General features: G+C 28.8%; 1 protein-coding gene, 2 long non-coding RNA genes and 1 pseudogene across 4 annotated transcripts; 2 read left to right on the forward strand and 2 right to left on the reverse strand.

Annotated features, from left to right (window-relative positions):
* Positions 1-989: 989 nt before the first annotated feature.
* Positions 990-1,902, reverse strand: LOC118648011. Its single transcript, XR_004965142.1, has 3 exons — positions 1,713-1,902; positions 1,237-1,639; positions 990-1,152 (listed from the first exon to the last, which is right to left on the reverse strand). It is a non-coding gene; the product is annotated as an uncharacterized LOC118648011 (long non-coding RNA).
* Positions 1,903-1,934: 32 nt separating this feature from the next.
* On the reverse strand, positions 1,935-8,022 carry LOC118648010. Of its 2 annotated transcripts, XR_004965140.1 has the most exons (8): positions 7,864-8,022; positions 7,387-7,520; positions 7,199-7,297; positions 6,341-6,548; positions 6,150-6,251; positions 5,289-5,493; positions 2,259-2,356; positions 1,935-1,970 (listed from the first exon to the last, which is right to left on the reverse strand). It is a non-coding gene; the product is annotated as an uncharacterized LOC118648010 (long non-coding RNA). The 2 variants fall into 2 exon arrangements; XR_004965141.1 differs by lacking the exons at positions 1,935-1,970; positions 2,259-2,356 and adding an exon at positions 3,085-3,155.
* An 841-nt stretch (positions 8,023-8,863) lies between these two features.
* Positions 8,864-9,683, forward strand: LOC118648012. The gene is made up of 3 exons (XM_036294207.1): positions 8,864-8,874; positions 9,134-9,332; positions 9,469-9,683. The coding sequence occupies exons 2-3, from the start codon at positions 9,137-9,139 to the stop codon at positions 9,666-9,668; spliced, it is 396 nt and encodes a 131-aa protein (XP_036150100.1). The 5' UTR covers positions 8,864-8,874; positions 9,134-9,136; the 3' UTR covers positions 9,669-9,683.
* A 293-nt stretch (positions 9,684-9,976) lies between these two features.
* LOC118648014 lies at positions 9,977-12,156 on the forward strand (annotated as a pseudogene).
* The last annotated feature ends 558 nt before the right edge of the window (positions 12,157-12,714 follow it).

Below are 12,714 nucleotides of genomic sequence, written 5' to 3' on the forward strand. Positions count from 1 at the left end.
TATCTTTTATCTGTGTTCTGGCAAAATTATATCCCCTCAGTATTTATTTGAATTTAATTTTTCCTATACCAGCATTATTTAATAATGTGCTTTAAAAATATGTGTGATCTGTGTAGCCCTGCTAAAAACGACCGATTGAAACCAACCTAAAAAAAAGAATCGGTTTCAGTCTGGAATCTTGATCTGGAAATTCCGTATTCGTGCCGATTGAAATCATTAAAACCAACAAAAACCAATCAGTGATATAGGAAACGATTTTAGTTGATTTCTATTGTTTTGAATTTGGTACAATAAATGGTTCTAATCGTTTTCAATTGTTTAAATTGTTTCTTATCCGGAAATTCCGAATCAAGATTCCAGATTTAAACCGATTTATTAATCGTATTTAATCGGTGATTACATTCTATAATCGTCTTTAATCGGGTTTAATTGTTTTATTTCATAATTCATCCTGTTTATAAACACTTGATCCATTTCAATTAAATCCAATTATTTACATATTAAAGTTTATTAAAATGAGTTTTAATGTAATCAATTTTAATTGGTTTGGTTTTTTATATTTTTTATTTTCGATATTTTAAAATTTTTTTTATATTAACAATTTATAGAATTTTTTATAAATACTATTATTAAATTTTTTAAAGAACAAATTATATTAAATACACTTCAACATTTGCTCTTGATTTTTTGGTATGGATTCATTGTTTGGTTCGTGATCGAGTTATAGCTGTCTAAACTAAGTTAGGGCTGGGGTACTAAACACCTCATGACAAACCTGATTTAAAAATTAAATGTGTCAACGGAAGGGTTAAAGCTGATTTAATTATAATTGTGGTTATTTATTATAAAATCCAAAAAATTTTTTTATACAATATGTATAATACTATAAAAGTGCTATATAATAAAAACTACCTATACTATAATAATGTATAATTGTCATTACAATAATTTAATAAATTTTAAAACGTCAAAAAAATATTTTAAAATAAAACACTGATAAAAAACTTTTATTCAGTAACAAATTTAAAGTATTTGTTAAACTTAAAACGTCATCTAAACTATTCTCTCTAAGACTTGATTCAGATGTCCTCAACATCTGAAGCCGATGAATTAGTTGGAGTCCAATCAAATTGGTATCACTTATTGCATCATCTGTAAGGTTTTTTTAGATTTAGTAACTTAATTCTTTATCGTCAAGATCCAAATGCTCTGAGTCAACAAAAACTGTTTCCATACCTGTCTCATTAGTAGAAGTAGTCTCCTTAGTAGTCTCCTTAGTAGTCTCCTTAGTAGTTTTATTTACTCCTTTCTAGTATCATATTCATTTGGTTTGTCATTTGTTTCAATTCCGTTGAGGGTTTTTCAGTCTTATTAGCGGAATGTATTTTATACTGATTAATTTCAGCTTCACAAATTACTTCATTATCAGAATCAGAATGCTTTTCATTCGAGTTTTTTCATCATCTGATTCAGTTTCCACAAGTTTTCGTGATTTTAATTTTGATGTTTTTCTCTCTGGTTTTCATTTCTGCAATTTTTCTTCCCGCAAAAATATCAAATTTCAACATATCTGACAAAAACAATGTTTTTCCTTCTTTATTTGGTTTATAAATATGTTTCATCCAATATATATAATAATCTGGAAATCAAAGCTACATGTTATTTATGACAACTCAAAATTACAAATAAAACTTCTTATTACATTTTTATACCTTCACAAGCACCGTATTTTATTTCGTCCAATTTTGGGCATTTTAATTTACCCAATCTCTTCGTTTCTTTATTTAAGTCACGTAATTTACTTAGTTTCTTATTACTTCATATCCAGTTTTTGTGCTAGTCGTTAATTCTTCAATACTGAAAACTAGCGTTAATATATTACTAGCACATTGACTGGGTGTTTTTTTTGAATTATTTAGTAAATTACTGTACTGTTTTTCAGTGACCCACTGGTTTCTACCAATGTGTACCTAATATATAATATAGAAAATTTATAAATAAGGTCTTTAATAATTTATTAATAAAATTGGAGAAAATAATCCCTGGTAGAAAATTTTCTACGCGCCTGTGTATAAGCTATCAGGGCTTTTGTGAAAGACTAGATAAAACTAGACTAGATAAAATTAGATTAAACTTAGCTAGATCTAAACTTTACATGGGTATCTCAATAAAAATAAAAATTTTGTATACGTTAGAAGTTAGACACATCTACCTTGTGATCTAGTTAATTTTCTACCAAGAAAGCGCAAAATTATTACCCTTCGGAAATCGTCTGAAGTACGCAAAATTCCAATTGCTGGATAATTCTGAGAGTAATCTAACCGTTCTCTTGAGTTTGAAAGTTGCTCTAACTTAGCTAAAAAAAACAAAGTATTTTATTTTCAGGTATTATGTATTTCTTATATTTTTTAAAAAATGTAGTTGCTCTAAATGAATTTTTTAATATTTCTTTAAAAAAAAGTATTTTAAATATTGTAAAATATCGTAAGACGATTTCTACATAAGGTGCCAAGTGCCGTGTGTGCTTCAGACAAGAGAGGACACTCATATCCAGACAGTAAGGGTGAAGTCCCATGTAGCGGATTACGCGGATACGGAACGAGCGGATCGCCAATCACGGATCATTCTGATAGAATTCTTTCAAAGATTGCGTCGAAATGGTCTCGTGATTGGTGATCCGCTTGTTTCGCTTCCGCATAATTCGCTCCATGGGACTTTACCCTAAGAAAGTAAATTGATTACACAAGTATAACAGTAGCTTGGCGCATACACAGCATTTGGAACCTTATATGTAAAAAGTCCTTAAATGAGAAAGATAAGAAAAAAAGGGGAACACTAATTCATATACATACATATACATATAAATTTGTTTTAAATAAAAAGTACGAGAAAAAGTATTTACATTCATACTCCTTAGTAGACTCCTTAGTTTTTGAATGAAACTAATTTGCAAACCGTCATTTAATTCACGAAGTTTTTTTATTTCCGATTCTTTTTCTTCTATTTGCTTTTTTAGTTCCTTTCTGGAGCTCTTTAATTTTTGTTTTCATTTATTAATTCATCCCTTCTGTTCGTAACTTAGAATTTTCTTTTATTAATTTTTCGAAAGCTTCTTTACATTCTGTGAGCGAATGAACCTTACTAATACATGTTATCTATAAAAATAAATAATCTATATAAATTTTTATTTAATAATTTTTATTAAATAATTACATTCTTTTTAAAAACCTTTATTTAATTATTTTATTAAAGGTTTAAAAGTTTAAAAGGTTTAAAAGGTAACGTACTCGCATAGGTATATGCCAACGCAAACACGTACAAAATAACGTTCCTCAAAAAAAAAAAAAAAATGAGTATTCTATTTTAATATAGTTATCGTATAAGCACACGTATACGCATAGGCCAACGTAAACGAAGACGTACACGCTCAAACACACGCAGATTCCAACGAAGAGAGACAAAGGAAACATACACTCACTCCAACCTTCTCACGAATTGAGTTATTTAAATTAAAAATTAATATTATAATAAATTAATTTAAAAGTAAATTGTTTTTATAGAAGAAAAAATACAGGAAAATCCAAGTAAAGAAGAAAATAAGAAAACAGAAGATTTAAATAAATCCCTAAGCGACAGAAAAAAAGATAGTGCGTCCCCAAATATAGAAATCGATGAAATAAAAAGATTAGTTAATAAAATAAAAATGTTTCTAAATAAACACGTTTTTAGAATGGCCCAAAAAAGCACATAGAAACGCCATTTAAAAAGGTGTTTAAATTTGAAGTTAAAAGTTAGAAAATTGAGCATAAGTTTGGAAACTATTTAGTTAATAACAATAAAATAAACTAAAAGATTAATTTACGTTAAAAAAGGTAATTTACAAAAAATACATTTGTTTTGTTAGAAGAAGTTAATCTGGATAAAGCAAGTAAAGAAGAAATAAAAGATCTGAAGATTTAAACAAATTACAACTTGAAGGTAAAGGAAATAGTGCGACTATTAAAAAAAAGGATTATTTAATAAAATAAAAGTCTCTCATTTTAAAATAATATTAAAATATATAAAAAAAAAGGTAAAATAATTCCAAAATTTATTACTAAAATGTCAAGTTATTCCGAAAAGAAAAAATTAATTATTTAATACTAAATTTATAAAATATAATCTTAATATAGAGTTGGAGGATGGGATGATGAGGTATTAATTAGAGCACAAATGGAATATGAAAAAAACGCAGAAGAAAAGAAGATAGTAAACTTCCCTCAACAAAAAAATCTGGAAGCCAAAAACGCTTCCAAGGAAAACTGATCAAAGGAAAATAATAAAAAGAAAAATAAGAAATAATTTTAAATAAAAAGAAACTTCTAATATTATTGTATTTGTGGAGCGTATTAATATAAAAAATAAAGTGAGATTAATGCCCATAGAAGTATGTTGAAGGAAGAGAGTGTGTGCAAGTTTATGAGTGTTTATGTGGGAATAGGTACTTTAAAGAGTTAAAAAAAAAGATAAACAAAATATTAAAAAAAAAGGTTAGATATTGATAGTCAAGATATTGAGAAGGAGAGCACGAAAATTTAAAAAACATAAAGAAAAGAAAATGAATTTCTGAAGAAATTGCTTACCAAGAGGCAGAAATTTACTGTTAATTTAAAGTTTGAATCGGGAAACAACCCCCCCCCCGATCCCGAAGAAAGAAGCAAGAAGCGCAGAAGGCCGGAGAAGCATACGTGAGGAAATATAGAAGGACGGAAGCAACGAATATTTGCAATACAAGTGAATGATTGAATCCTGGAAATTAAAGCGAAATAAAACTAAAAACTATACAAATATAATGAAAATAAACAACAAATAAAGAAAAGAAAGGGTTAACAAAAAATGTTTCAATCTAATACGCGAGCGCGCGAAAAACAATAATACAAATGTGCACTAAATCTAAACAAACAAAAAAAGACTGAGTCACAGCAACGCGTGGCCGGACACAGCTAGTTAAACAATAAAAATTTATTATTATTAGACAAAGAAACGAAAATGTTTCTTTAATTTCACAAAAATTTTTGCATAAATTTAATTATATGTTTATGTAAAATGTCACAAAAAAGATTAGCTATTACTATAATAATTATATAAGTACTATAACTGCAACAAATATATATGTCCACACGCGGTTTCTGTATAGAATGCGTTACATGCACTATATAAATCTCGGAACGCAGCTAACTTCATATGACCAGGCATTCATTCTGACCGCGTGTGTACAAATTATAAAAAATATATTTTGATCATTTTACCTTTGGAATAACTTTAGATCTGCTCAGCTTTTGGGACTCATTATCACACTTCTCCTTTTCGTTTCTCGTGTTTGTTTCTTCGGTTAGTGCTTTGACTAGATTGTCATCTTGCATGAATTATTTTTTGTTTGTGCTAAATCTTCTGTTACTCTATTTTTTTGGGTGATGGCGGTGTATCAGTAATGTTTGACAAATCTAAATTTTCCTATAAAATATTTAAAACTTAAATTTTGTACAGAAGCTTAACTTTTCTATTATAGCCAAGGAATGAGTAGATTGATCGACAAACTGACACTATTTTATTGTAAATCACAGTCTCATAACATTTTGAACATAGGATTTGGTCTTTCTCAAGTGAATTAATCCATTAGAAAGATAAATTATTCGCAGGACAACAACTGTTCATAAACTCGTGCCAACGAATTCATAAAGGTTGTTGCGTCTCATTGTCAATAACAAACAAATTAATGCATAAAAAATCTTTCTGCCGCCTTTATCCATGCTTAACACTTTTAAATCACGTCTGTAACATCTTTTCAAAATATTTACTGACTTGACTGCTTTGTAATGTAATCATTTATACACTTGTTCGTTATTGACAGTATGAGACACAACTTTTATGAATTTGTTGGCACGAGTTGTAAACAGTCGTTATCCTGCGAATAATTTATCTTGATAATGGATTAATTCACTTTAGAAGGATCAAATTCTATGGTCGAAATGTTGTAAGACTGTGATTCACAACACAAATAGTTTGTTGACTATTCATTTACTTATTCCTCGGCTATAATACTAAGTTATCTCTTTTTTTGTTTTCTATTTATTATAGTTATACAATACTATATGAATTCACTCATTTACCTTATCTTTTAATGTAACTGCGTTCATTGGCAATAAATCACTCTTAAAGTTTGATAATTTATTACAGACTAGTTCCTCTTGTTCTTTTAATTGACAATTCATCTATTGATGAAAAATATATAATAAATAATTTATACAATATTTTTAAACAGAAACTAACAGAAAATTGTGATATATAGGACACGACTAACCTGAAAAGTTTTTGAATGCTTTAACTGTTTTTTTGGGGACTCATTACCACACTTCTCCTTTTCGTTTCTCGTGTTTGTTTCTTTGGTTAGTGCTTTGACTAGATTGTCATCTTGCATGAATTTATTTTTGTTTGTGCTAAATCTCTGTTACTCTATATTTTTTGGGTGATGGCGGTGTATCAGTAATGTTTGACAAATCTAAATTTTCCTATAAAAATATTTAAAACTTAAATTTTGTACAGAAGCTTAACTTTTCTATTATAACCAAGGAATGAGTAGATTGATCGACAAACTGACACTATTTTATTGTAAATCACAGTCTCATAACATTTTGAACATAGGATTTGGTCTTTCTCAAGTGAATTAATCTATTACAAAGATAAATTATTCGCAGGACAACAACTGTTCATAAACTCGTGCCAACGAATTCATAATGGGTGCGTCTCATTGTCAATAACAAACAAATCAATGCATAAAAAATCTTTCTGCCGCCTTTATCCATGCTTGACACTTTTAAATCACGTCTGTAACATCTTTTCAAAATATATACTGATTTGACTGCTTTGTAATGTAATTATTTATACACTTGTTCGTTATTGACAGTATGAGACACAACTTTTATGAATTTGTTGGCACGAGCTTGTAAACAGTCGTTATCCTGCGAATAATTTATTTTGATAATGGATTAATTCACTTTAGAAGGATCAAATTCTGTGGTCGAAATGTTGTAAGACTGTGATTTACAACACAAATAGTTTGTTGACTATTCATTTACTTATTCCTTGGCTATAATTACTAAGTTATCTCATTTTTGTTTTCTATTTATTATAGTTATACTATATGAATTCACTCATTTACCTTATCTTTTAATGTAACGTTTATTGGCAATAAATCACTCTTAAACTTTGATAATTTATTACAGACTAGTTCCTCTTGTTCTTTTAACTGACGATTCATCTATTGATGAAAAATATATAATAAATAATTTGTACAATATTTTAAACAGAAATCTAACAGAAAATTGTGATATATAGGACACGACTAACTTGAAAAGTTTTTGAACGCTTTAACTGTTTTTTTCCCTCGTTGTCAGATTTATCCGAAGCTGTCACAAGCAAATACGATGGTGAAGCACGAACACTTTTTGTTCTAATTATTTCTTTAAGTTCTTCATTTGAATCTAATATATAACACAAGCAACATGTATATATAAAAACAAGAACAAAACCAGGCAAAGGCTATGGCTGCGTTCCGTTTCACGCATAATGCGCATAATGCATTGTTCATCTTTGTTGTTTATCTGATGTTAAATAAAGATGAAAGACGCATTATGCGCATTATGCGTGAAACGGAACGTGCAGCCTATTACGTTCCGTTTCACGCATGATACGCATGATATATTGTTCATCTTTGTTGTTTATCTAACGTACGATAAACGAGGATGAACGATGCATCATACGCATCATGCGTGAAACGGAACGTAACCAAAATCGAATAAAAGTTGTAATATTTTATATATATACCTGATAGTAACAAAATCGTTGCTACATACGGTTCTTCGCCTACTGTTTCTTCCACTTGATACTTTAAAATTTTCTTGTGTGACTCTGGTTTAAAATTCTTGATGCAAGATGTGGGAATAATTTTTTTTGTCTTTATTTTTCCCAGATAACAATTTTATATAAGCGTACATTTTATCTAAACAAAGAAATAATTTTTATCTAAATGTTTCTACTAAATACAAGTACAAAAGCGTCACCACACGTGTTTATAATCGTGTACCTTGCAAATATGTGAATACTGCGTATTAAGGCTATTCTACAATTGCGTAAGCGTAAGGTTGTAGGAGTAGGAGTAGTAGTAGTCATAAATGTTTTACAACGGATCAATCTACAATAGAGTAAAGATACGTTGTAAACTTGATTACAGCAACCGATCAGAGTGCAGTAAATTATGGCGGTGTGCGGCATGATGACGTGAACAGCACTCTGATTGGTTGGCTCTTACGTTCACATCTGTTGTAGTCGTGAAAGATGAAATTCAACCATCTTCCACAACACGCTCTACAACCGGAAGTACCGCTTTACAACGACGCCTTACACACTCTTACAACCACTTACGATCACGCTTACGCAATTGTAGAATAGCCTTTACGTGTCCCGGCCGCCACTCGATCCTTTCTGCAAATGTTCACTATCATGGCCGCGGCCACGAGCACATCACGTGATCATAGAGCATGCGTATGGGACTACAGAGCGTGCGCATAGTGTTCCGTCGCTTTTTCGGTATGACTATGAGATTTCTTAACCTTAATTCGTCAACTTTAATAACGATTAGTATCTCGATCGCTTTTCTGATGCACGCTTATTCTTGTCAGATTTATTCGTTTTAAGCAAAATCGCGTCAAATACGCATAATTACATCGATATTTGAGGTGCGGGATCTAAATGAAACAATTACTTTTTTATAAATATATGTGAAAGTGAGCCTGATTGAAAAAAGTAAGTATATTATATATTATTATACATTATCGGGTAAGTATATTTTAATAAAATCAACCCATATTTTTTGTAATTAAAGTAAAATAATAAAGTGTATAACATAAAATTTTAAGTGCATAATGTATTATGTACAAAATAATTACATTTTATAATTCTTTTTATATAAAAAATATATTATAACTAATAATTAATACATAATTAATACTCCAGCTATATTTTGATTAAAAGAAATAAAAATAAAAAATATATATGTACATAATTTGAATTTTATTATTGCTAAATATGTTTTCAGATAATGAGTGATTCGTCATCATGTGATTCTAATTCTGATAATGATATAAATAATGCAGTTCCCAAAAAAGTAAAACGACGTTACAAAACAGGATTGTATAAAGATTATGAGACTCACTTCAGAGATAATTTATCTTGGGTTACTAGATCAAAGTGGGATTCTTTTACGAGTTATGAACATCAATTAGCTTTTGTGCCAGGTAAAAAATATTCTAATATATATGTCAAAATAATGTAACATTAAAATATTGAACCGTCGACATTATTGTAAAAAAAACAGTTTAATATGGAGAGTAATGTATAAAAAATAAGTAATTTTATTACTAATTTTTTTAGAAAGCAGTAATTTTTCTAACTTGAATAATGAGCAGAACCGTGATTGTTGTATTAGAAGTGAGAATAATTGTGACATGAGAATGAATAATAATGAAGCTAGTAGTAATAATTCCACAGCGATTCGCTCTCCAGAATATAAACCTGACTTAAAATTGAAGGTATGTACACGCTGTGGCCCTGATTTACAGTTTTTAAAATAAAGAATTTATATTTCGCACAGTTTGAAGTAGAAATCCTCTGACTTAGATTTTCAAAGATTTGTAAAATGAAAAGTTTATTATATCTACTTTATTTAAAAAATCTTCTAACCTATAGAAACTTTATTTCATTATCGAGGCATCCACGTAGATCTAATATTATATATAGCTAGTTTAACCAATTAAGTTCTACCCTAGTCTATATAGTATTATCTAATAATGTAGTCTTCCACAAAGACATTCCAATAGTTTCTATGGACGCCTATTTTCTACTAGTAAGGTACTCATTTCGATTATTGTCAGAATCAATAATGTATAATCAAGGCATTTATTGCGTTATAGATACATTTGAGTATAATGAAATTATTCATATAAACAATGAAGACGAGGACAAAGAAAATGAAGATGCCAGCAGTGTAGAAGACAATAGTGAAGATGATGACAAACATATGAGTGAGAGTAGTTCAAATGGCTATGATTCTGATAACAATGAATTTGATAGTGATGATTATGATGCGAATATCAGTGACGACGAGACTAATGGGTCATTTGATGATAATACTATAATGTTTGAAAACTAATTTAACTATTCGTGACATAATGACTTTGATAATGGGATTCTCAATTCGATTTAGACTGTCAGATTTAGGAAGACAAAAACTGATTGAGTTAATAAAATTAATTGCAGGACCCGAGTTCAAAGATAAAATATTTCAAAGTATAGATTACAACAAAGATTTGACCCACCAGACGATAAAATAAATTATCATATTATGTAATTCTTGCAACAAAGAAATTTTATATTCAATATCAAAATAAATTTTAAGAATTATATAAAAACATGTTCAAAATGTGATACAAATAATAAAATAACGTTAAAATCTACAAACTATTTTACGTCTATTAATTTAACATATCAGTTAAAAATGTTATTTGAATCTCCCTACATTAAACAAGAAGAAATTTAATTTTATTAACTCAGTGACAGTAAATCAGTGTAACGTTGATAGCACAAAGATTATGAGAGATGTTAATGACAGTAAATTATACAACAAAATTAACAATAGAAATACCTGTTACTTAACTTATAAATAAGTACCGATGGTGCACCACTGACAAACAGTGGAAAACGAGGCTTTTATCCACTTTCAGTACAACAAATTTTGTATCACCTATCAGTAGATTTAAACAAATTCTACTATGTGGAATACTAACTTGTACAAAAGAACCTACAAGTGACATAGCTCAATTATTTTTTTCTACCTTTATCGATGAAGCAAAATATTGTATGAAAATGGTATCGAAGTAACTAATTTAAAAAATGAATCGATTATTGTAAAATTTTGTCCATTAGCTTACTGTGTAGACTCTGTATGTCGACCAATCTTGCAAAATAGAATGCAATTTAATGGGTATTATGGTTGTAGCTGGTGTTACCATCCAGGTGTTATGTTAAAGAAGTTCAGGTATTAGATATCCTTTACGAGATATCGATCCCGAATTAAGATCTCATGAAAGTCATTTAAAGGATATAAAAACTGTTACTTTATCAAATAAACGTCAAGAGAGAGGAGTAAAAGGAAATACTGCTTTAATTCAAATTCCATGTATAGATATCGTGTGGTCCTTTTCTTTGACTATTTACATATCCTTTTTGGTATTGAGCAGCAGTATACACATAAGTGGACATGCCCAAAATCACAATCAATGTTTAAATTACGTAATGCGGATGTCAAAGCTATGAAAAAACGTCTGTTATCTATTACACCTACCAGGATATACATCGACTTCCACGATCACGAAAAGAAAAGTTAAAAGGTGCTGAAGTGAAAACATGGATATTAGTCTACAGTCTACCATGTTTGGAAGATATCCTTCATGATACAGCTCTTAAACATTATTCATTACTCGTCAGAATTTTGTACACTTTATTAAAAACAACAATCACCGAAGAAGAATTAGTACAATGCGAATATGACGCCCTAAAGTTTGTTGGTTATTATCAGGTTTATTACGGAGTTGAAAGTATGACATTTAATGTTCATATTTTATTGCATGTTGTACAATCAGTTAGGCAAACTGGTCCTCTTTGGAACAATTCGACTTTTCCGTTTGAAGGAAATATTTTTCAATTAAAGCAATTGATAAATGGTCCTAACAAGATGGATCAGCAAATAGCGAGGAAACACTTACAACAATTACATTCAAAACAGGAAATGTTAATTACTCGTCAAATATTATTAAAAATTATTGTACTGATATATTAGGCATAAAAATTTGTCAACTTATTTTATTGTGGTGAAGATGTTGTTTTTACGGGAGCAAGCTACTCCAAGAAAATTGATGGACAATATTGCCGTGTATTTAAAAAATGTATTTATAACGGTAAAGTTTTCCATAGTAAAAATATACAAAAGTAAAACGTACTAATGATACAATGATACAATTAAAATCAGGACATTTTGGTCGGATAATAGATATTATAGAAAAAGAAAACAAATGCTATCTTGCACTTTCAAAATTGTTACATTTTCAGAAGATCCTTTATTGTAACGCACATAAAAAAAATTAGAACCGAAGATTTTCAAAATTATAAAATGTTCCTATTACAGATGTACTTTCAAAAATAATTTCTGTAAACATTAATAATCTTGAATTTTTATGCAAATTACCAAATACTTTTGAAATACAATGATATGTTTCCCAAAACTGTTTAAAATATGTTTAACTGTACAATATGTAATATAAATGTTAATTACATTATGAAATATGTATAAAATGTATATTATACATAAAATACAATATTGTAATTATTATGTAACCTATTACACATGATTATGTTATTTATAAAATAAAGTTTTCTTTTTATATTTTTGTTCATTAGTTCTTATACGTATATTTTACAATAATGTAGAAGTGAGACCTAAATGTTTAACTACCGCTGGTGGTGGCATCTGAGAGACCCACTTGATATTAAAAATTTAATTTCTGTATTATTTATGTTTAAAGCTTTAAACTTAATGTAAATTTAAAAAAATATTCTAACGTT

Source organism: Monomorium pharaonis, unplaced genomic scaffold (assembly GCF_013373865.1).
Source record: "Monomorium pharaonis isolate MP-MQ-018 unplaced genomic scaffold, ASM1337386v2 scaffold_126, whole genome shotgun sequence".
Classification (NCBI taxonomy): Eukaryota; Metazoa; Arthropoda; class Insecta; order Hymenoptera; family Formicidae; genus Monomorium; species Monomorium pharaonis.

Bases quoted from the DNA above. Each gene is read 5' to 3' on its own strand.
- LOC118648012 (XM_036294207.1), top strand. From the start codon at position 9,137: ATGAGTGATTCGTCATCATGTGATTCTAATTCTGATAATGATATAAAT. The intron at 9,333-9,468 runs GTAAAAAATATT...TAATTTTTTTAG, and splicing joins TCAATTAGCTTTTGTGCCAG to AAAGCAGTAATTTTTCTAAC.